Genomic DNA, 21,814 nt, shown 5'->3' on the forward strand with positions numbered 1-21,814 from the left:
AGACAGGGTTCCCCTGTGTAGCTCTGGCTGTCCTGAAACTAACTCCCTCTGTAGACCAGGCCAGGCGGACTTTGAATTCAGACTTCATCTGCCCCTGCCTCCTGAGCATGTGCCACAATGGTCCAGCTCATTGATACATATTAATTCATTCTTAACAGTTTGTGTTCCAACTTGATATCTGAGCTTTGTTGTTGTTGTTGTTGTTGTTGGTTTTTCAAAACAGGGTTTCTCTGTGGAGTTTTGAAGCCTGTCCTGGAACTTGCTCTATATACCAGGCTGGCTTCAAACTCACTGAGGATCACCTGTCTCTGCCTCCCGAGTGCTGGGATTAAAAGCGTGCACCACCGCCACTCAGCCCCAAATTTGCTCCTCTTTATATATCCTAAATGTTAACTCTTTGTTTGTTTGTTTTGTTTTTCAAGGCAGGGTTTCTCTGTGTAGCTTTAGAGCCTATCCTGGCTCTCGCTCTGTAGACCAGGCTGGCCTCGAACTCACGGAGATCTTCTGCCTCTGCCTCCTGAGTGCTGGGATTAAAGGCATGCACCACCAACGCACAGCCCTACATGTTAACTCTTATGTTAGTGGCAAGCCTCATGCTGTAGGCTTCCTGTCCCCTCTGTTGTGCAGACACTTTTTGATTTCATGTCATCACGTTTCTCAATTTTGGGGACTGTTTCCTGTGTCACTGATGGTTTAAAATGCTAACAGAGCAAGTACAATAGAACAGTACATTTACGCCTGTTTTCCTTTTGGCTTTATAGGAATTTATTCGAGAACAAGTGGAGGTAAGCTTTTCTCTTACCTGAGGGTGTCACACCAAAGTGCTACACACAAAAGGCTTCATTGTCTCATTTTCCTCTTATTATAACATAGCTGCTGCAGACCACAGGAGGCATCCAGGGGACATTGCCGCTGACTGTCCAGAAGGTGTTGGCCTCCCAAGCCTGCCATGGTAAGAGCCTGCACATCAGCTCGAGTCCTGGGTGTGTTGAGTCCTGGCAGAGAGAGGAACAGTGACTGTAGAGGAGGCAGACTGCACATGTCTGCTTACCTTTTACAGAGTGTCATTTTGGTCAAGAAACCCAACCTACATTAAAAATGACTTTTCAAAGTAAAACCCCAGCATGGGTGCAAACTGACTGACTGACTGACTAAGCCAAGGAGTAGGCCCTAAAGAGGGTGCTCGGAGTCAGGCCCAGTGAGCCTAGGGCTCATCACAGCGTGAGGACGCAGCCTTGGCAGAGCCACAAAGGCCAGGAGTAAATTCCTCTCCTGAGGAGCAGCCAAGAGTACCAAAAAGTTAGGCTGGAAATAAAGACCAGACGCTTAGAAGGTTCCAGAGAAATCTTTAGAGCTGGTCCAGGCCCATTAGATCTGGTGGGGGGTCTTGAGTAAGGGACGTGGTGAGTAGACATGGCGTTGCAGACCTCACGTTAGGGAAGTGACAGCTTTGGAACCTCCTGCAGCTATTACCCACTGACACCCAAATTTTATTCCCGTCCTTTCAACCTCCTCACCTCTGCCTCTCCCCGCTTAGCCTGCCCGCTACAAATATCTCATTGTCTGCTCGTATGCCCCACGTCACCAGATCATTGTTCCCTCATTGTTCATCATTGTTCCCTCAGAGTCTAACCGAGTCTGTCTTGCCTCCCCTTGGTCCTCACATCCCTTCTGGCCCTGCTCAAGCAATTGTTCTCTTAGCACCCACAGGAGTCCTCATTAGGATTTTGTTTTGTTTTAGGCGGGGTCTTGCTTTGTACTCTAGGCTATCCTGAAACTACTTATGTAGAGTAAGCCAACCTCTAACTTGTAGCAATCCTCCTGCCTCAGCCTCCCAAGTGCTGGAATTACAGACCTGTGCTGCCATGCCAAGCCAGGCAACATGGCTTTAAGCCTGTCATTCTTCTATCTGAATATACATTGACATTTACTAATACTCTTAGTATACAAGTATTTTTGTATGTATGTATTTCCTTATATATTTATTTTTGGCTTGAGACATGGTTTCTCTGTGTAACAGTTCTGGCTGTCCTGGAACTCACTCTGCAGACCAGGCTGGCCTTGAACTCACAGAGCCTCTGTTCCTGAGTGCTGGGATTAAAGGCTAGCACCACCATTGCCTGTGTGTGTGTGTGTGTGTGTGTGTGTGTGTGTGTGTGTGTGTATGTATGTATGTGTGTATGTATGTATGGTCTATTTATTTGAGATAAAGTTTCTTATAGCCCAGGTTGGTCTCTTAACTTAATATGTAGCTGGAGATAAACTTAAATTCTGGGTCCTCCTGTCTCTATCTCCAAAGCTCTCGGATCACCGGGATCACCGGCATCTCCTACCGTACTTGCCAAAAGCCATAGCCTCCAGCTTCCAGGGGTCTCCATGCTTTGACGCTGCCTCCCTCTTGAGTTTCAGCACATGTCACACCCCACTGTGCTCTTTACACCTCCATCTCTCTTTGATCTCGTCCTTCCTGTGTCCTGACCTTGGCCCTTCCTGAACCTGGAATACCTTTCTGCTCCTCCAATAGATTGTGTCTTCTTAACCCAACATCTCAGCTGAAGTATTTTACCGAGAGAGCCTTCCCTGGCCTCCAAAACCCGGCTGGCCTTGCATTACACATTCCTACCTGTGTTTCATGGCACTGGTAGTTTAAATTACTCTGTAGTGACTTGTCTCATGTTGTCTTACCTGTGAGAGCCCAGAGTCATGGGGTGGAGGCATCTTCTCATTCACTGTCTGAAAGACTCCTAATACAAAGCAGACTTTCGATTGACTTAAGTGACTGATCCTAGAATAAAGATAAGTTATAATGTGAAGGCTTAGATTAGGAAGACTGTTATGGAAATCAAGAAAAAGGGAAAATAGAATAGACATTATAAGAAAAGAGTTTGCTCTTGAACCTTTGTGGACAGAAGGAAACTAGAACTTACAGATTCACTACTGTCCTTATGTCTGAGAAAAAACCCGAAAGGAAAATCCTAACAGGTTAAGGAATGTTTCCTGAGAGATCAGAGGGACAAACTCCATATGGAAGCTGAGACAGGAGGGCAGTCCTGAAGTCTTAGTCTGTTCCATGACCTCAGGTGCCAGCTCAAGCAGTATTAAGGCCAGACTAAAGAAATGTGTTACTTTGTCCAGATTCTCAGTTCTGACCCAAGGTTGACATTGGTTCTCACTATGCACACACTGTGGCTTTCTGGTTATCTCTTTCATTTAGGGGCCATTAAGTTTAATGATTGCCTGAGCCTAGAGGAGAGCTATCGCCTCATCGAAGCTCTGTCCTTGTGCCAGCTGCCATTCCAGTGTGCTCATGGGAGACCTTCAATGCTGCCCTTAGCTGACCTGGACCACTTGGAACAGGAAAAGCAGGTACAGTAATGACCTTGTCCTAGTTTGCTTTCTGTTGCTGTGATTAAAACCAACCAAAACATGGTGGAGGAAAGGGCTTATTTGGCTTACACATCCTAATTATAATTCAGGAACTCAAGCAGGATAGGAACCTGGAGCAGGAACTGAAGCAGAGACGCAGGAGGAGTGCTGCTACAGGCTTGGTCTCCATGGCTCATACAGCCTGCTTTCTCACACTACGAAGGACCATCTGCCCAAGGGTGGCACCAATTATCAATCAAGAAAATACCCTAGAGACTGGCCTGCTGGCCCAGCCAATGTAGGCATTTTCTCAAATGAGGCTTCTCTTTTCTCAGGATACTCTAGCTTATGTAAAGCTGACAAAAAACAACCCGTACAGACCTAGAGAATCAGGAAGGAGCAAAGTGTATCTTTTCTGACTTTTCTAGTCTCTGCTAAATGCAATCCTTCTTTATGCTCCCCAAACAGGGGCATTTTAAGAACATGCATTGGGAGTTTAAGGCCACACACTTGATCGTTCAGTTCACATTTGAATCGGAGCTTAGACTAAAGTGACAACTTAGCTGCATGATGGCCTCCTGATTTTTAAACTTCACACTGCACATACACCCTGAACATCAGTTGCCTGCCAGCGATTTGAATTCACAGCTGTTGGGACATAGTGGAGACATCCCGTCCCTTGCAGGTGTGGCTGGGACGGAGACCAGCAATTGGAGCTAGCTGTGTTAAACCATCCCTTGTGTTGCATCGTTTGGCAGGGAGCCAGACTTTGGTGGTCTCTACCGTGCGTGGCTCTGATCTATGGTGTGAGCAGCACATAAATAACGATGTGGACAATGCAGTAGATGCATGGAGCCCTTCAATTAAGAACACTTCTATTCTTGTTTTAATCAATTTTTCTTTTCTTTATGTGTATGGGTGTCTTGCCTGCGTGTGTGCTTATGCACTGTGGGTGTGGGTGGGAGTGGGTGTGGGTAGGTGTGGTGCCCCTGGAGGCCAGAAAAGGGTGTCAGATCTGCTGGAACTAGAGTTAGATAATTGTGAACCACCATATGACGGTTGGTAATTAAACCCATGTGCCCTGGAAGAGCAGTCAATATTCTTAACCCAGGAGCCATCTTTCCAGCTTCCTGTTACGATCTTAAATGAAACAGAAATGTGTGTGTACAAGGGACACTGTGCTGCTTTTTAGAGCCCTTTCTCTTTTTCTTTCTGTTTTTTTTCCCCCCGAGACAGGGTTTCTCTGTGTATCCTGGCACTCGCTCTGTAAACCAGACTGGCATCGAACTCACAGAGATCCACCTGTCTCTGCCTCCAGAGTGCTGAGATTAAAGGCGTGCGCCACCAACGCCTGGCTCCAGAGCCCTTTCTTTTGCTTCTCTTTCTCGATAACGGCAGTAAAGCTTTTCTTGCATGGAGATTTCATGTACTATTCCCTGACTTATCCAATTGATTTTGCTCCACTAAAACTCTTTATGGGGTTGGAAAGATGACTCAGTGGTTAAGAGCACTGGCTGCACTTCCAGAGGATCCAGGTTTGATTCCCAGCACCCACATGATGGCTTATAAACTGTCAGCAACTTTGATTTCAAGAGACCTGACATCTTCTGGATTCTTTAGGCACAAGGCATGCACATACTTGTTGCCCATACATACATACAGGCAAAACAGCCCTTCCACAAAACCCCACCTCTTCAAGAAATCCCTATTCCCCACTACTGAGGAGATAAGAATCCAGACTTACAGTTTAATTCTGAGGAACACTATCATCTTTTCTGAGTCCAGAAAGGAGAAATCTAAACATGGGGAGCCTTACTTTGAAATACTTACAAATAAATAAATAAATAAATCTTTTGTGCTACCAGCTTTTCCTATTGTTAATTATAGTTACTTTCTTTCTTCTCATAGGTTAAACCCAATATTGCTAAACTTCGAAAAATGGCCCGTGCCTGGCATCTCTTTGGAAAAGCAGAAGGCCGTGATAACAAGGCAGAGCCTGTCACAGTCCATGCCTCCTGTGAGCCACCGTGAAAACAGAGTTAGGGATCTGTAAAGAGTCGGGAATGGAGGAGTGCCTCCCAGCAGAGCACCATCTACAGCTGTGAGCGGGTCAGCCTGGCCTGAGTAGTCGGCACATCAGTCTCCTGGAGCAGACACACTAAAGCCAAAGGACAGTCCATTCCTCTGCACCCATGGACACGGGGATTTGCCACATAATGCCTACCTTTTCTGATAAAATGGTGATTTTCTAATTGGTAGGTTGGTTTATGTTTGAGAAGTGTGGCTGTTGTTTTTGAGCAGTTTTCCCGGCCTCTCCATTTACGTATGTGAGAGGATGCTAAGCGCTAAGGCTGGTCTGCTTTTCCCAAAGCCCCTGGCCCAGCACCCTCCTCCCCACTCATCACTCCCCTCCGTTAGTCCTCTTAGCTTCACTCCCCTGCTTCTTTACAGTCTGTGTTAGGTTTATGGTGCTTCTCTATAAAAATATTACCTGATGTCTTCCAGAAAGACTTTAGTTAAATTATTTTAGGGATTAGAAATTATTAATAGGTGGGTGTAGTGATGTATCTATACCTGTAATCCCAGTGCTTGGAGGGCAGAGGCAGAAGGCTGGCAAGGTCAGTACTGGTCTAGGCTATCTAGCAAGACCCTTTCTCAAAATAAATAAACTATCAACAAAGAGAAAGAAACACAAGATAGAGTAGAGAAAGTTAGAAATCTTTTCTCTTTTTTAATTCTCTGTGTAGCTGGCCTCAAACTCGGAGATCTGCTGCCTCTGTCTTCCCAGTGCTGGGATTAAAGGTGTGTGCCACCATCACCTGGCAAGAAAACTTACAGGGATTTTTTTTTTTAATATTCTTACTGCTTCTTAATGAATGTTCATATCCTAAACCAGTAAAATGTTAAAAAAATACTACTTGTTTCTGAAAATGAATTTTGTACTTTATAAAATGTTTCTGTGAAAGTAATTGTTATATCAAATGCAGCATTTATTTCATCCTGATCAAGTATGCTGCACACTGATGTTTGCAGAAGACGGGTTCTTTGGCCCTTTTCTCACCGTGTGCTGGTTTTGTTTCATTATGCCTAATAGCCTTAGAATTTCACTTGGGACCAGAACTGATCTTTCTGTAAAGCTTGTTAACCTTCTTTTAATTTGTGTTTTTCCTGCTCTTCAAATTATTTGTGGTTAATAAGACTCAGTTGACTAAACAATAGTGGGGGAATGTGCGTGCAAAACTCCAGCTGCTAACGTTCACTACAAGTGTTTCACCTGATGCTGTGTACTTAACAAGCTGTCTCAGGGAGGATTGCCATGACAGCACTTCCCGAGCATCCTGCTCGCACTGGCCTTTCTATCAATGAAATGATTCTCTATTTTGTTAATGCAGAAAACAAATGTGTACTCATGGGAGATAGTGTGTTTGCCAGCAGCCTTGGAGTGAACCTTAGGGATGAAAGTGGTGCCTTCATGAGCATGGGCCTCGGGGCAGGTTCAGGGGAACCAGCACTCATTTTCCTGCCGATCCTAATAGCTTCATCATTGGAACCAGGAAGAATAGGCACTACTGTCTGAGACAGCCTTCTTCCCAAGAGCTGTACAAATGGGTGTTTCATATACTTGGAGCATCTTGCCTATGTTCAGTGGGGAGGTGTGGCTTTGGGCCCCTGCAACACTGTCCCAGAACAGCTGTTCCAGAATATTTTGGTGGGGAGGAAAAGGGGTAGGGAACAGAGTCCCCTGTATGGCTGTCCAGTAACTCAGTGTAGCTGAGGATGACCTTTGAACCCCTGCCTTTGTCTTTACCTCTCAAGGCATGAATCACCATGCCTGCTCTTGCAAGAATTTGAAAACTTCTTTTATGTCAGACCATTTAGTTCATGGGATTTCAAGAGAGTGATAGTGCTTCTTGACAGAATGGTGGGGCAGCTTCTGGAAGGTTCCTTCTATGTGACTGCCAACTCCTCTTTTCCCAAGAGTAGTGGAGGATCAGAAGAGGTTTTCCATGAATTACATCTTCCCAGCTAGCCTAATTCAGGCAAGGAGATAATTATCTTCTGTTAATAATTTATAAGCTTATTTGCATACATCAGCATAAAGCACTTATTAGCCAAAAAAATCTAGTAGATTATTTTTATTGCCTAGTAAGGTTTTATTTTGTCCTTTTTACACTCAAGGACCTAAGAACAAAGACACACTTAATTTTCTGATATATGTGAGTACTTTTTTTAAAAATTTATGAGTGTGCTTCTGTGTGTATACACACAAGGGGCCCTGGTGTGTGTGCGTGTGTAGGCCAGAGGGTGACTTGGGGGAGTTGGTTCTCTCTTACAACTCGTCCAGGCTTGGAAACAAGAGTCCTTACCGGCTTCAGCCATCTCACTGGCCCTATGAAAATAATTTCTGACACTAAAGTAGTACTTTAAGATTTTGCTCTAGCCACAAGATTGCATAGTCCCTCGAAGAAGAGGATAGGCACAAGAACCCCTAAACAAATTGGAGCCCGGGGGCAGGGAGAGGAAGGAGAGTCTTCATCCAGTTTCTGTTCAAAGCAGAACAGACACCCACAGCTAAGCACTGAACCATACTACTGGAATTCAGTTGTGGAGAGGGAGGAGGGTTGAGCAAAGGAGCCAAGACGGGGATGGAAAGACCTGCAGAAACAGTGGACCTGACCTACTGATAGAATGGAGACCCTAGTCATAAAGCTGAGAAAACAGCATTGGACCAAACCAAGCCCTCTAAATGTGGCTACCAGCTTGGAGCCCAAGACAGTCTTTATCCCTAGAGCACAAATGGACTTTGGGAGCTCATTCCCTATGGAGGGATACTATTGCAGCCCAGATACAGCAAGGAGGGCCTAGACCCTCCCCCAAACAATATGACAGACTTTGAATGTCCTTGGTAGAGGGCCTCCCTGGGAAGAGTGGGGGGTTGGGTGGGGAACATGGGAGGATGGGAGGAGAGTGAGGGAATGGGGGGATGGATATGTAAATATGAGTAATTAAAAATAATAGCCGGGCAGTGGTGGCGCACCCTTTAATCCCAGCACTCGGGAGGCAGAGGCAGGCGGATCTCTGTGAGTTCAAGACCAACCTGGTCTACAAGAGCTAGTTCTAGGACAGCCTCCAAGGCCACAGAGAAACCCTGTCTCGAAAAACCAATAAATAAATAAATAAAATAAATAAAAAGATTTTGCTCTATTAGTCCTAGCTGCCTTAGAACTTGCTATGTAGACCAGGCTGACCTCTAACTCACAGACATTTTCCTGCTTCTGCCTTTGGAGTGTTTGGATTAAAGGTCTGTGCCACCACACCCAGTATTTCAAGGCTTATAATAGGCTGCCCCATGTTAATATATTTTTAAAGATTTATTTTTGTGTACATGTGTGTGCTTGTATGAGCTTCTGTGCACCATATGTGTGTAGGTGCCTGCAGAGGTCACAAGAGGGTGTAAGAACATGGACCTGAGCTTACAGGTTGTGAACCACCATGTGGGTGCTGGGAACAGTACCTGGGTCCTCTCCAAGAATAGTGAGCAATCTTGACTGCTGGACATTTCTCCAGCCCCATGTAATTTATTAGTCAGTCAATTTAGTGGTTCACCTTTATGATATCTTATTGGTAAAAGTGTTGGTAACTTCAGAGTAAGAGTTATGAAATGTAACCATTCGTGAGAGTTCCATCTCAGCAATGTTCATCAACATTTATTGAGAAATAAAGGTGCATATGGCTGCCTCTAACTTCAAGAGATCTCGAGTTAACCAGGGAGAGGGACAAGGCAGCTGTGGATCACTGAATATCAGCCAGTGCTCTGTTGCTGGGCTGAGAGGAGACAACAAACCTGCTGTCAGAATTAAGACTATAGGAAGTAGGGGCTGGAGAGACAGCTCAGCTAAGAGCATTTGTTCTTGCAGAGTATCTGGGTTTGATGACTAGTACCCACAAGATGGCTCACAACCTTCTGTGACTCAGTTCGAGAGTAGCAGACTCCATATCTGACCTCCCTGGGCACCAGGCACACACATGGTGTACAGACATATATACAGGCAAAACACTCATAAATAAATAAATCTTTTTTTAAAAATTGCATTGGAACTTTTCCATGGTCCATAATTTCTGCTCCCCTGTAACTGGAATTAGACAGTTGTGAGCTGCCATGTGGGTGTGGGGAATTGAACCCAGGTCCTCTGAAAGAGCAGCCAGTGCTCTTAACCACTGAGCCATCTCTCCAGCCCATAAAATAAGTAAATCTTAAACAATTAACACTCTGGTTAGTAACAGGAGCTAACACCAGAAAAGCCAGAGCCAAAGCCAAGAGTAAGCTAAATTGGGGAGTGGGGAAAATAGCTCTGCCAGCACCTCCAGAGAGCTGGTGGACAGAAAGAATGAAGAGCTTCTATCGGGCATGGATAGGGGCAACACATGAAAAATCAAGGCCAAGCAGGAGGGTGACCAAGCCAAAATTCTAGAATCTGGGCCTGAGGAAGCCTTGGCAGGTTGAGAGCAGTGGCAGCTTGGCAGTTCCCAGAAGGCCCTGGCACGGTAGACAGGCCTCGGGAGTGGAAGCCTGGCATGCTCATCAGAAGATGAGCTGTTCTGAAACAAAAACCCAGACTGCCTTTTCTCCTCCCATCAAAACCCAGGATGGGGTCGGGGAGAAGGAAGGCTCATTGCATAAAAGCACTTACTGGGCAGGCTTGACAATGAATTCAGATCCCTGGATCCCATACAGAAGCCTGGCACAGGGTGTATCTATATTCCAGCCAGGTTAAGGTGAGTTGAGAGGTGGAGACAGGGGAACTCCCTGAAAGCTTGCAGGCCACCTACCCCAGAGTTTACAGCTCAAACAAGAGGGGATATAAGGATACCTGATGAGGTCCTCTGACAGCCAGCTGTACCTTCACCAGGGCACAAAGGTGCCTTCCCAAACATGCCACACATAACGTATACATACACAAAAATACATTTTAAGAGAAATGTTGGTACACACCTGTAATCCCAGTACTTGGTAGACTTAGGCAGAAGGATCACGTATTACAAAGAAATTATCACACTAAAGGCACACTAAAAGGCTTACAGAGAGAACTGACTGGTACATTTGCCACTGTACTTTGCCACTTGTGGACTGTGAGACGGCCTTCAGGTAGGGACAGACTGAGAGGGAGAGAAGGAAGTCTAGAGAAACTAAAACTGTGGCTATTTTGCACCACAAACACTCTTGATCCTCATTCCTTCTATTCATTGAGTATCATTTAGAAAATGGCTATGAGCATTGCCTCAGGTGAGGGTTAAGGAGGTCATCAAACACCCCCTCCCCTTCTCAAGTCCTCAGAGCACTTTTACCCTATGCCCATTCCTTAGTGTCTCCTCATCTGTCACCTCTGATGAGGACACCTGACCAAAACTTGGAATGGTTTACCCATCAGTTGGAATGCCGAGCAGAAAGCCAGCACCCAACAGCAATCCAAAGAGTTTAGCTAGCCTCACTTGAAGTTAGCCTTACAACTCACCACTGATTATTTCAAAAGCAAGGAATGTCTACTGATTAAAAAGCAGTTTGGAGCTAGATACAACTATTATCTTTTGATTGGGCTTGCATTTCTAAAAAATAACATTCTTTACCAGGCATGGTGGTGCATACCTTTAATCCTAACACTTGAGAGGCAGAGGCAGGTAGATTTCTGTGAGTTGAGGGCCAGCCTGGGCTATAGAGTAAGTTCCAGGATAGCCAGGGATACATAGAAAAACTGTCTTGGAAAAAAAATAAGAAAAAGAAAAAAATTCTTTTAGATTTATTGTTATTTTATGTGTATGAGTGTTTTGGTCTGTATTTGTTTGTGCACTGCATGCGTGCCTAGTGTCCTCAGAGATCAGTAAATGCCTGGTGACTGAGGAAGTCAAAAAAAGGAATCAGATCCCTTGGGGCTGGAGTTACAGACAATTGTGAGGCACCATACAGTGCTGAGAATCAAACCCAGGACCTCTGCAAGAGCAATAAGAGCTCTTAACCACTGAGCCGACTCTCCAGCCCGCTTTGTATTTTTGTTGTTTTTAGACAAGGTCTCTCTATGCAGTCCTGGCTGTCCTGGAGCTCACTATAGACCAGGCTGGCCTCAAATTCATAGAGATCCTACTGTGAGCTTTTTTCTGAGAACTGAGATTAAAGGCCTGGGTCACCATGCCTGGCAGTTTGCAGTTTTGAGACAAGGCTTAATTCTGTATGTGGCCCAGACTGCCTCAAACTCACAATCCTTCTGCCTCAGCTTCCTGAGTGTTGTGGGATTACTGGAGTGAGTCACTGTGCCCTGATTAGTTCTCTTTATCCAACTTTGCGTTCTGTTTCCTTAACCTGCAGACATCTATATGTTATGAATTTTAGGGACCTGATCAGGTGTTCACTTATTCACCACAGATTTAGTTTCTTTTCTAGGCAGGTCCTAATTCTAAATGTGCGTATACATGCACACACATGTAGAAGAGAACTGACTCAGTCCCATCTTTCTGGCAGGCTTAGCAGCAAGTGCCATTAGCCAACTGTGTCACCAAGGTCACCAGACATAAGGAGTTTCTGAGAGGTCTGATAGGCAGGATAGGGCCTTTGAGTATTCATGGCTGAGCCGGTCTGATGTAACATATGTATGGAAAGTTAGCAGAGCAATAGAGCCATTTGACAGCAGGCTTTGAATTCCAAAGACCAAGGCAAGTTTTTGTGTTTTAGTTTTGAGGCCTATCTGTGACATTTATGGTCCTACAAGCACCAGCATTTCGAGGATCACTTTACACTGGTTCTTCCTGGTGAGAGTATTTTTTTTTTTTTCAGACTTCTGAGGCTAAGTTGAGAGTTTCTGTTCCTTATTCAAGTTCCAAGAATTATGCCTTTCCTGCCCCCTCTGCCCAAATTGGAAGACTGAAACCGTGGGAACAAGTGCCTTTACAAACTGCATTCGTTATCTGGAGGTTTATTTGGTGTGTTCGGGAAGACATCTGCATCTGTGGGATCTCATTTCTATAATTCTCTCCCAGCTACAAGTGTTTTCCTGGGTCCTGACTGGAAGACAGGGCTGTGAGGCAGACACAGTCAGGCTGGAGGTAATGAGCCCAGGAACTCCTGCATCAGGGAGTGCAGCCTCTCCCCAGGGTGACCCTCTCCTTGAATAGGAAGAGAAGGGAATCGGAAATGAGGCTTGGTGAAGTTGCCTAAAGCAGCATCCTGCAGTTCTTTTCTGGGCTCAAAGACAGCTCTGTCCCACCCAAGATCATCTCTGTCCTGCCTGGAAGGACACTGGTGCTAATTTTAGACACAGAGACTGGGATGCACAAAAAGTGTCCCCAAGCACTGGAAGCCAAAACCATATTTAAAGTCCTTGACTCCTTGCTGCTCTTACTCCAAACCACACAACTGGACCCAAGTGAATTGCTGTTAGAATTGGTGCTTTGGGAGTGGGGGGGAACAATGGCTTGTGATTGGCAGACATAAGCCGCTTCCTAAGAAAACATGGGGGCCTCTCTTTAGGAAATAATTGACAGAAGTCTGAGTGAGTCAGGCTCCTCTTAGAACTGAGGCTGACCCTTTTTGATCTCACGCCCATCCCCCACCAAAGCCCAAAGCAGAGACCTCTCAAATTGGTATCAGCTTCAAGGCTGTTCCCTTATAAAACTTATCGCAACCCGTTTTCCAGAACTATCCATCCAAATTACTCAGGGTTAAACAGGCAGATGCCTAAGCTCCTTCCATCCAAACACAGCCACAAGAGCCTTTGTGACAAGATCTTACGGGGGGGGGGGGGGGGGGGGGGGGGGGGGGAGGGGGTTGTCTTCACACCAGTGGGTCCTAATGGAGTCACTCCATTCACTTGCAGAGACTTTCTAAACTACGTTGTAAAGTACACACACGCCTTTAATCCCAGCACTCAGGAGGTAGAGGCAGGTGGATCTCTGTGAGTTCGAGACTAGCCTGGTCTACAAGTGCTAGTTCCAGGACAGCCTCCAAAGCCACAGAGAAACCCTGTCTCGAAAAACAAAAACAACAAAAAAGACTGGAATCTATATAAGGTAAAATTAGCTTGCTATCATTGGTGTTCTTTCAACTTTTGATTCTGCATGCATGTGCCATGTTTTAGGGTCACATGACATGCTGTTTGCTTGGCCTCACCACCACCCTAATGGAATAGAAAATGGACTTCCTTACAAGTATCCCCGACTCTAAAGGGTAACATGAGGACGCCTCTAACAGGTAATCTGTTATTTCCAACCTAATGGAATCATGTTAGCCAACTGTAGCCAACTACAGCCATTTGGAAGGCTGCTGTGTTCGCCACTGGGCGATTGGGGATGGCCAGATCTGAGTTTTCAGGAAAGCATGAAATTGGAATTTGTTAAATGTATTGCTCTCTAGATTTTTCTTATTTTGTTTTTTTCTTGACAAGGTTTCTCTGTGTAGCCCTGGCTGTCCTGGAACTCGCTCTGTAGACTAGGCTGTCCTCAAACTCAGATGTCTGCCTGCTTCTGCCTCCCAAGTGCTGGGATTAAGGGCATGTGCCACCACCTGATCTCTCCAGACTTTTTTATTAAAGATTTATTTAAGTATGTATGTTTCCATGCATGTCTGCACACCAGAAGACAGCATCAGATCCCACTATAGATGGTTGTGAGTGCCGTGTGGGTACTGGGAATTGAATTCAAGAACCTCTGGAAGAGCAGTCAATTCTCTTAACCACTGAGCCATCTCTCCAGCCTCTCTCTAGACTTTAATATTGAGAACTAAATCAAAGGCTGGGAAACCAGCCTTTTGAAATGGTTTCAACTGAAATGCTTTCAATCCAGAACTGCTGTTCAGAAGGACACCTCACCCGAAGTCTACATAGTGATGCAGTGTGAGCATGTGTTTACTTTCCTGCCACTGCCTAATGGCTGTGACAGCACAACACCACACTGATCATTCTTGTGTCCCATGTTTTGAGTAATTCTACAAGTGTAGACTCCTAGCTGCCTACCAGACCTCCCAGACTAATGAGCCCTCATCCTCTTCTATAAGGAAGCTTTGAACCGCTTCCCTCCTTCTCAAGATCTGATGCAGCCGTCTAGAAGTGGACCCCAAGATGGTGTATTTTAAGCTCCAAGATGCTCTTGAAGCCATTACTGCAGATTACTAAAAAGTTGTCTGGTGCCCCTTCCAGTAAGCTGCAGGAGGAAACAGTACTTTCCTTTCTAATTGTTTTAGGCTTTCCCCTCTAATCACAGTCCTTTATGCAAACACAGAAAGGGCTGCGCTGCTGCTGGTTCAGTTCATTCAGAGCTCTGAACAATAAATGAACTCCTGGGAGTTTCCAGCAGCTTTTATTGGCACAGCCTGGTCTGGAAAAGGTCTGGAAGCTGTTTCTAAGCAAACAGCAACCCAGCAAAGAGTCATGGTATGTGTAACACACCCCAGAGCCAGAGGTTGAAGTTCCTGAAACAAACACAGCCTGGTCACAAAGTGGCCCCCAAATCAACAGGTAAGCCCTGCTGTTCAGGTAGCCCCTGAGGGTAAGAACAGTCCTGGCCACGTGCCTCACTGGGGATGAGTAGGAAGGCGGGGAACACTGAGATGTTCAGGCTGACTCTCCACTGTCTACTGTAGCAGCAGCGCCATCTCCCCTCCTCTCTGGGTCTAAGCTGGTTCCGCTCTGGACAGGCAGTGTCAGAGGACGTGGTCATCAGGATGGTAGAGCTCGCTCATCAGGCGGTAGATGTAGGACGGTGCATTCCCGCCAATGTTGGAGATAAAGAGGGTAATGAGGTCGGGGGGCACGTAGTCGAACACAGGACAATAAACACTGACCTTCTCCAGAATGTCCCCTGCAAGACAATCACATGCTAGTGATGAAACTGAGGGTCTGGCTCTAATAAGTAGCACAGGGTCTAAGTTCAATAATCAGGCATGCTAGAAAGCTGTGGCAAAACTGAAACCGAGCGAGATGATTCCCACCCACCATTCTTATGTCTAATGTTTGCTAATGGTTGATAGGTAGACTGCAAGCGTGAGGACAGCCAGAGCCGCTGTCTCAAGCCAAAACAAACTCCAACAACAGCAAAACCAAGCTCTTTGCTGACTTTTCATAGCACTTAAAATAAATTTCAAATGTGGGACTGGAGCAGTGGCTTACTGGTTAATGGTACTAGCTGTTCTTCCAGAGGACCTGGGTTTGATCTATACCACCACATGGCAGCTCACAACCATCCATAACTCCAATTCCAAGGGATCCAATGTCCTTTTCCAGCTCTGAGGGCACCAGACTTCATGTGGCACACAGATATACATGCAGACAAAACACACACACACACACACACACACACACACACACACACACACACACACGTGTGTGTATATATATATATATATATATATATATATATAATATATATATATATATATATAAAGTTTTTAAATTCAATTCAAGATTGCAACCTTAAAGATCCAGCCCTTCTCCACCAACCACACAAAGTATCATTTGAACCACGCACCCCCCCCACCCCCCCCACAACAGTCCAGCCATCTCCAACTGGCTAAACACTTGGATCTCATGCCTTGTACAGTCCCTGGGAAGCTTTTCCAAATCTTCACATGGTTCAGTCCATTCATTTGGGACTCCAGCAATGTCATTAAGACCCTTCACTGGTCTTAGGTACAGTCCTATCACCATACTGTTTTCTTCCTACAACATCTTGGGACCCAACATTTCCATACCTGTCATCTAAGTTTGTGGAAACAAGGCTCTAACATCTCATTATTTTATTCCCTGGACCCAGATGCAGTGAGTGCATAACAGGCATTGCCTTGTTTTTCTGAGATACTCTCTCATCATGTATCTTTCTGCTTGGCCTAGAACTCATAGATAGACTAGGATGGTCTTGAATTTGTGATGATCCTCCTGCCTCATCACCTTGCCTCCCAAGTGCTGGCTTCAAATACTGTTTAAATAATAGGATAAGTTATTCAACTTCTAAGAAGGATCAGGACAATATGTAATGTTCTGCTCTCACAGGGTGTGTGCAACCAGCTCACTTACTGACGAGGCTGTGGGCTCACTGAGCAGAGATGCTGCCTTCAGAAAAGGCCTTGGACACCCCAAAGGGTGGGGGGCAATCTAGGATACAGGTTAAATGGTAAGTAGAAATAGTTTAGATCTTGCTGTTTTGGGCAGCCAATTCATCCATCCGATGACTTATAGCACCTGAAAATGGTCCACATAAGTCTGTCCTCTCTCTCTCTCTCTCTCTCTCTCTCTCTCTCTCTCTCTCTCTCTCTCTCTCTCACACACACACACACACACACACACACACACACACACACACCCCCTGTACCTTCTGTGAAAGGAAGGACTTCTTCAGGAGCCACAAACTTGTGAAATGAATCTTCTTCACTGGGAAACTAGAAAAAATTAAATTTTGTTTTGTTTTTCAAGACAAGGTTTCTCCCTCCTGGAACTTGCTTTGTATACCAGGCTGGCCTTGAACTCACAGAGATCCACCTGCCTCTGCCTCCCAATGACTGGGATTAAAGGCATACGCCACCACTGCCCAGCTATAAGGGATTCAGCAATTCCACTCATAGACAAGACATACAGAAATTCATGGCCCATAGAAATCTATAACTGCTCAAAACAGCATTATCCACAGAAACTAAAGGTGGAACTAACTCAAATACCTATCAATAAATGCATGGTTAGTTAGGGGTCTGGAGAGATGGATCAGTGGTTAAGAGCACTTACTACAGAGAGAGGATCTGGGTTTGATTCTCAGCACCCACAAGCATCCATAACTCACATTCCAGGGAATCCAAGGCGCTCTTCTGATCTCCTTGGGCACTAGACATGCATGTGGTACACAAATATACATGCATGCAAAAATCTCACTTGCATAAAAATCTAAATCTAAACAAATGGTTAATTAAATCATGCAGACCTCTAAGTAGATTGTTCCCATGCAAACAGCTTCTGTCACTGTCAAATGACTATTCATTTAACATCCGCTGATATTCAGGCTGCAGAAGACAGGCCCTGAATAGATTCTATGATCCCAGTTTCAACCTGCTTGGCATTATCAGAAGTGTTTGGGGACAATGGAGAGTAGTGGCAACTTGGCATACAGAGCCTTTCTCTGTCCCATGTTACCCTGACATTATTGGAGATGGGTTAGAACTATTGATTCTGTTCTTGGCTCAAAACATCTGTGGCTTTTTTTTAGCCAGTGGTGGATCAAATCCATTAAGCAAGGAACAGATCAAAAACAGAATCTAGAGTAAGCTGAGGGCCAGAATTCAAGCCTACACATCAGTTTCCTTCTCTGTTGGTTACCAGTTAGAGATAAACTGACACACCTGTGGAGAAAGCTTGAACATGGGTGCACACACGATGAGTGGGGTGGAGTGGTGTTTTGCTGCCAGTGCCAGAGTGTGAGTTCCTGCCACAGCCCTCAGGGAACCGTTGGCCAGGATAGTCTTCGTACCAATGATCACCTTTGGAAGGAGAAGAAATATGAGCCACCCTGGGGTGGAGTCCTAACAGGCCCTCTGTCTGCATGTTCGGACCTCTACCTTAGCATCTGAAGGGCTCACAGGCAGCAGAGGGGAAGGGAGCCTGCTAGGTTCAAGACAAGACTACAGAGTTCTAGTTTTGCCAAACATGGTGTGGGATGGGACGCTACAACACCTACTGTTCTTTCCCCGTCTTTCCTGGAAATCTATGTGCAGCACCTCCCAGGAAACCAAGAGCCTGGTCGTTTACCACCTTCCCTCACCACGACCCACAGCGAAGCCCTCACAGCTAACACTCTCAGCTCAGTTCAACTCCATTCCTCTGAACACTTTAGCCATATTTAGAGGCCATCCTAATCGAGGATCAGTGATGTGGGTGAGAGAGCTAACAGATTAAAAAGGCCTAAGTGCACACTTTCAAACAGTGCTAGAAACCTCTCACCATGGACCTCACAAGACAAGAAAGGGAAATCAGTATTTCAGAAGCCTAAATTTCCTGATTCATCTTAGTGACTCGAATGCCACCCACCTTGTTGACTCTTGACATAACAGCAAAAATGGCAGCATCGGCCATGACAGTTGTCTCAATGTTTGCTTGGGACAAATTGACAGCCATTTCATGACCCTGAAATAGGAGGAGGGAAAGGCTGATTCCAGGAGAGAGTAAGACAGTGAGAAGAGCTCTCAACTGTAACTGGATCTAAATGATTCTGTAATCTAGTTTCCAGGATAACAGGCATCTGTGGTGTACACAGACTGGTGAGCCACAGGGACGCTAATAAATGTTACTCCAAACTGGAAATACAACTGCTTACACAAGCAAGCTGGCAAGACCTCCCGACTTGTTTTATAACATATGACATCCGTAAGTGCTTCTTTCTTGAGACCTATTATTTACTTAAGGATAGACTGAGATCAAATCAAACACCAGCCACCCCCAAGATCATGTGTCCTACTGACTCCTAGGAGACCCAGCAACACTCAGCTTCCTTAAACTAATGTTTAAAAATATCTATAGTAACTTGAAAATCCTTAACAATCTTTCCTTTTGATTTTTTTGGTGGTTTTCGTTTGTTTAGAGACAGGTTTTCACTATGTAGCCTTGTTGTCTTGCAATTCATTAGTTAGACCAGACCAAGTTGGCCTCCCACTCACAGAGATCCGCCTGCCTCTGCCTCCCCAGTGCCAGGACTAAAGACCTTGCCACTATGCCCGATTTACTTTCTCCTCCTCTTCCTTTTTTTTTTTTTTTTTTTTTTTTTTTTTTTTTTTTTTTTTTTGAGACCGAATCTTTCTGTGCCCTGGCTCTCCTGGAACTCAGTCTGTAGACCAGGTTGTCCTTGAACTCACAGAGATCCACCTACCTCGGCCTCCTGAGGGCTGTGATTAAAGGTGTGCAACATTGAACCTGGTCTGATTTACTTTCTTAATGACTCGAGGTCATCTTAATCAATTCAGTCAGCTCAGCCTCACTCCATTCCTCCTTTATTTATTCCCTCTTCACCTTTTCTTAGCAACTCTTAGCAGCCCCTCTTACCTGGCAGAAAGGAGCACACTCGGCAACAATGACATGGAACTTCCTCTTTCGGGCTGCCTCTTTAAGGAAGGCTTCTACTGTTCTAGAATAGCCAATGGTCATGATCACCTCATTGGAGTGGATGTGCTCCAGAGCTTGGGCTGCAATGTTCTCCGTTGTGCCTTCTGCAAGAACAGTTTTGCAAGGGAATGTGAAACGGCCATGCTTCATCCCAGGCAGGCATGGCAGTGGTTCAGAAAGAAAAACCCGTCCTTCTTAGACACTGCCCACCTGGAAGACTGGGTGTCACCAGGTTAGCAGGCTCCACGAGGACAGCCCAACCTCTTAGAAGCCTCACTCCTTCGGGGTCCTCTACCTCCACATCTCAGCCTGCCCTGTTTCCCAGCAGCACTCCTCCTCCTCAGTCACCTCACTGACAGGAAAGAAATGGCCATTTGGGAAACCCTGAAGGGCTATCTGTAAACAGATCTTCCCTTGACAGACTCTTCCTCCAAAAGGTGGCCACAGCACCTCCACTGGAGGCGGGGGAGAGTGATGGGGGTGGGGTGGGAGCACAAAAGGGAAGAAAAAAGAAAAACAAGGAGCCTGAAAGTGGCAGTTTGGGGCACAGATGGTATCTAGCTTCTTTTGTTTGTAAATGCCCTTTTTAAAAAATTTATACTTTACTTTTATTGTATGAATGTTTTGCCTGCATGTTGTGTCTGTTTGCCTTGTGTGTGCCTGGTCCTTGTACAGGTCAGAAGAGGGCATCAGAACCTCTGGAACAGGAGTTACAGGGGCCTATAGGCCACTGTGTAGATTGGGAATTGTAGGGGGGTCTACATGAGCCATCTCTCCAGCCCCTGAAGAAGTGGTTATAACACGAATCTGTGCGTATGTGTATAAATCCACCAAAGGGTGGGTAAGACGGCAGTGGGTAAATGAGTTTGCTGGTCAAACCTGGAAACCTGAGCTCCCTCTCTAGAATCCACATAAAGGAGGGTGGAGAGAATTCCACAGAGCTGGCCTCAACACACACACACACACACACACACACACACACACACACACACACACACACACACACGCCATGGCTTATACGCTTTCCCTCCCCATTACATACACATACACAATAATAACAAAGGATGACGTTTAGTGAAAAGAGAATTTTCCAAATGTGGCTTTGGGGAATTCACGATCTGATTTTGAAACGCTGGGAATTAAACCCAGGGTCTCAAGTACGGTACTCTTCCACTGGGTTACATCCCCAGAACGTTCATTTGCCTTAAAATTTAAAAAGATTTGCCCTAATAGAAATCTCCATCACAGTGGACTTTTAAAGAGCGGCCCCGTCCTGAAAGATGGAGTTGCTATGGTCCTGGTGTTTCCCGTCCATTCCTACCCGATGGAGGACAAACTGTGGAAACCAGAGACTGATAATCTCGCCCATCCCTGTCAACGAACGATTTCTGGGGGCTTGTTTCCTGATCTGCCTGCGACCTATCTTGTCCACTTGAGATCGGACTTCTTACCCAGTTCCATTAGCAGCTCATTAATTGCCTCAATGATGTTGGACTTTAGTGGGGCATAATGGAAGCTGAAATCCTCGCTCAGGCCTCCGGATGTCAAGAGTTTGTGCAGGGACTCCTGCTGATCGCTCTCGTCACTGCGCCCGTGCAGTCTAAGGAGGCAACAAGACCCAAGGGGGGTGGGGGGCGGTGATGGGGAAGGGTGATTGATTGGGGCGGGGGGAGAGGGATAACAGGAGCAGCACAGCCACAACAGAAGCTCCAAGCACTGAGAGGGGGCATGATGTTAAAAAATAAATAAATAAATAAATAAATAAAGCCCTTGGTGCCACCCAGACCCCGGGCTGTGAAGCTGACCTGCCATACTCCTCCCGGATGATCTTGAGGACTCTCCTCACCATGTTGCCCACGGTGGTCTCAGAGGGCTGAGCGGCCGTCATCCTCCTGCCTTCTACGCGAATCAACTCCATCAGCTCGCCTGCAACCCAAGAGGGACAGGATGAGCGGGGCAGGCGCGCGGGGAGGCCGGGGCGAGGAGGCAGACAGAGGGGCTGGGGCAGCCGCACCCGCGTTGCTCCAGTGGTGGTCCGTGATGAGCCCGCACAGCAGCCCCAGGGTCTCCCGAGCCATGTCCTCCGAGCTGCGCTGCCCGCCACCTCGCTTCAGAGCCTCCACGAAGCCCTCTATCCTCCCGGACAACTCCGAGTCTTTCTCCGCGGCACCCGGCATCTTCACCAAAGCGGCCCCCACAACTCGCCAGGACCTCGACTGCCAAACTACAGAGTTTCACTTCCGGGGGCGAGAGAGGTCAACTTCCGCTCAGTGAGGCACGCTGGAGTTTGAGACGCTGTAAGCCCGCCCCTCCCTCTGCTGGGGCCAATCAGA

At 46.1% G+C, this 21,814-nt stretch overlaps 2 protein-coding genes across 2 annotated transcripts in view; one reads left to right on the top strand and one right to left on the bottom strand.

Moving 5' to 3' along the window:
• The window catches only part of Mlh3 (mutL homolog 3), a 38,253-nt gene extending 31,918 nt beyond the window's left edge, over positions 1–6,335 (top strand). The window contains exons 9-12 of the mRNA XM_035445159.1: positions 762–785; positions 874–952; positions 3,215–3,366; positions 5,275–6,335. Of these exons, the coding sequence (XP_035301050.1) occupies positions 762–785; positions 874–952; positions 3,215–3,366; positions 5,275–5,397 (378 nt within the window). The 3' untranslated portion in view covers positions 5,398–6,335. The remainder of the gene's footprint in view (positions 1–761; positions 786–873; positions 953–3,214; positions 3,367–5,274) is intronic.
• An 8,354-nt stretch (positions 6,336–14,689) lies between these two features.
• Eif2b2 (eukaryotic translation initiation factor 2B subunit beta) lies at positions 14,690–21,730 on the bottom strand. The gene is made up of 8 exons (XM_027418538.2): positions 21,496–21,730; positions 21,287–21,407; positions 20,933–21,081; positions 19,422–19,585; positions 18,414–18,509; positions 17,729–17,866; positions 16,714–16,780; positions 14,690–15,207 (listed from the first exon to the last, which is right to left on the bottom strand). The coding sequence occupies exons 1-8, from the start codon at positions 21,656–21,658 to the stop codon at positions 15,050–15,052; spliced, it is 1,056 nt and encodes a 351-aa protein (XP_027274339.1). The 5' UTR covers positions 21,659–21,730; the 3' UTR covers positions 14,690–15,049.
• Between the last annotated feature and the right edge of the window lie 84 nt (positions 21,731–21,814).

This window comes from Cricetulus griseus, chromosome 5 (assembly GCF_003668045.3).
Source record: "Cricetulus griseus strain 17A/GY chromosome 5, alternate assembly CriGri-PICRH-1.0, whole genome shotgun sequence".
In the NCBI taxonomy this organism is placed as follows: domain Eukaryota; kingdom Metazoa; phylum Chordata; class Mammalia; order Rodentia; family Cricetidae; genus Cricetulus; species Cricetulus griseus.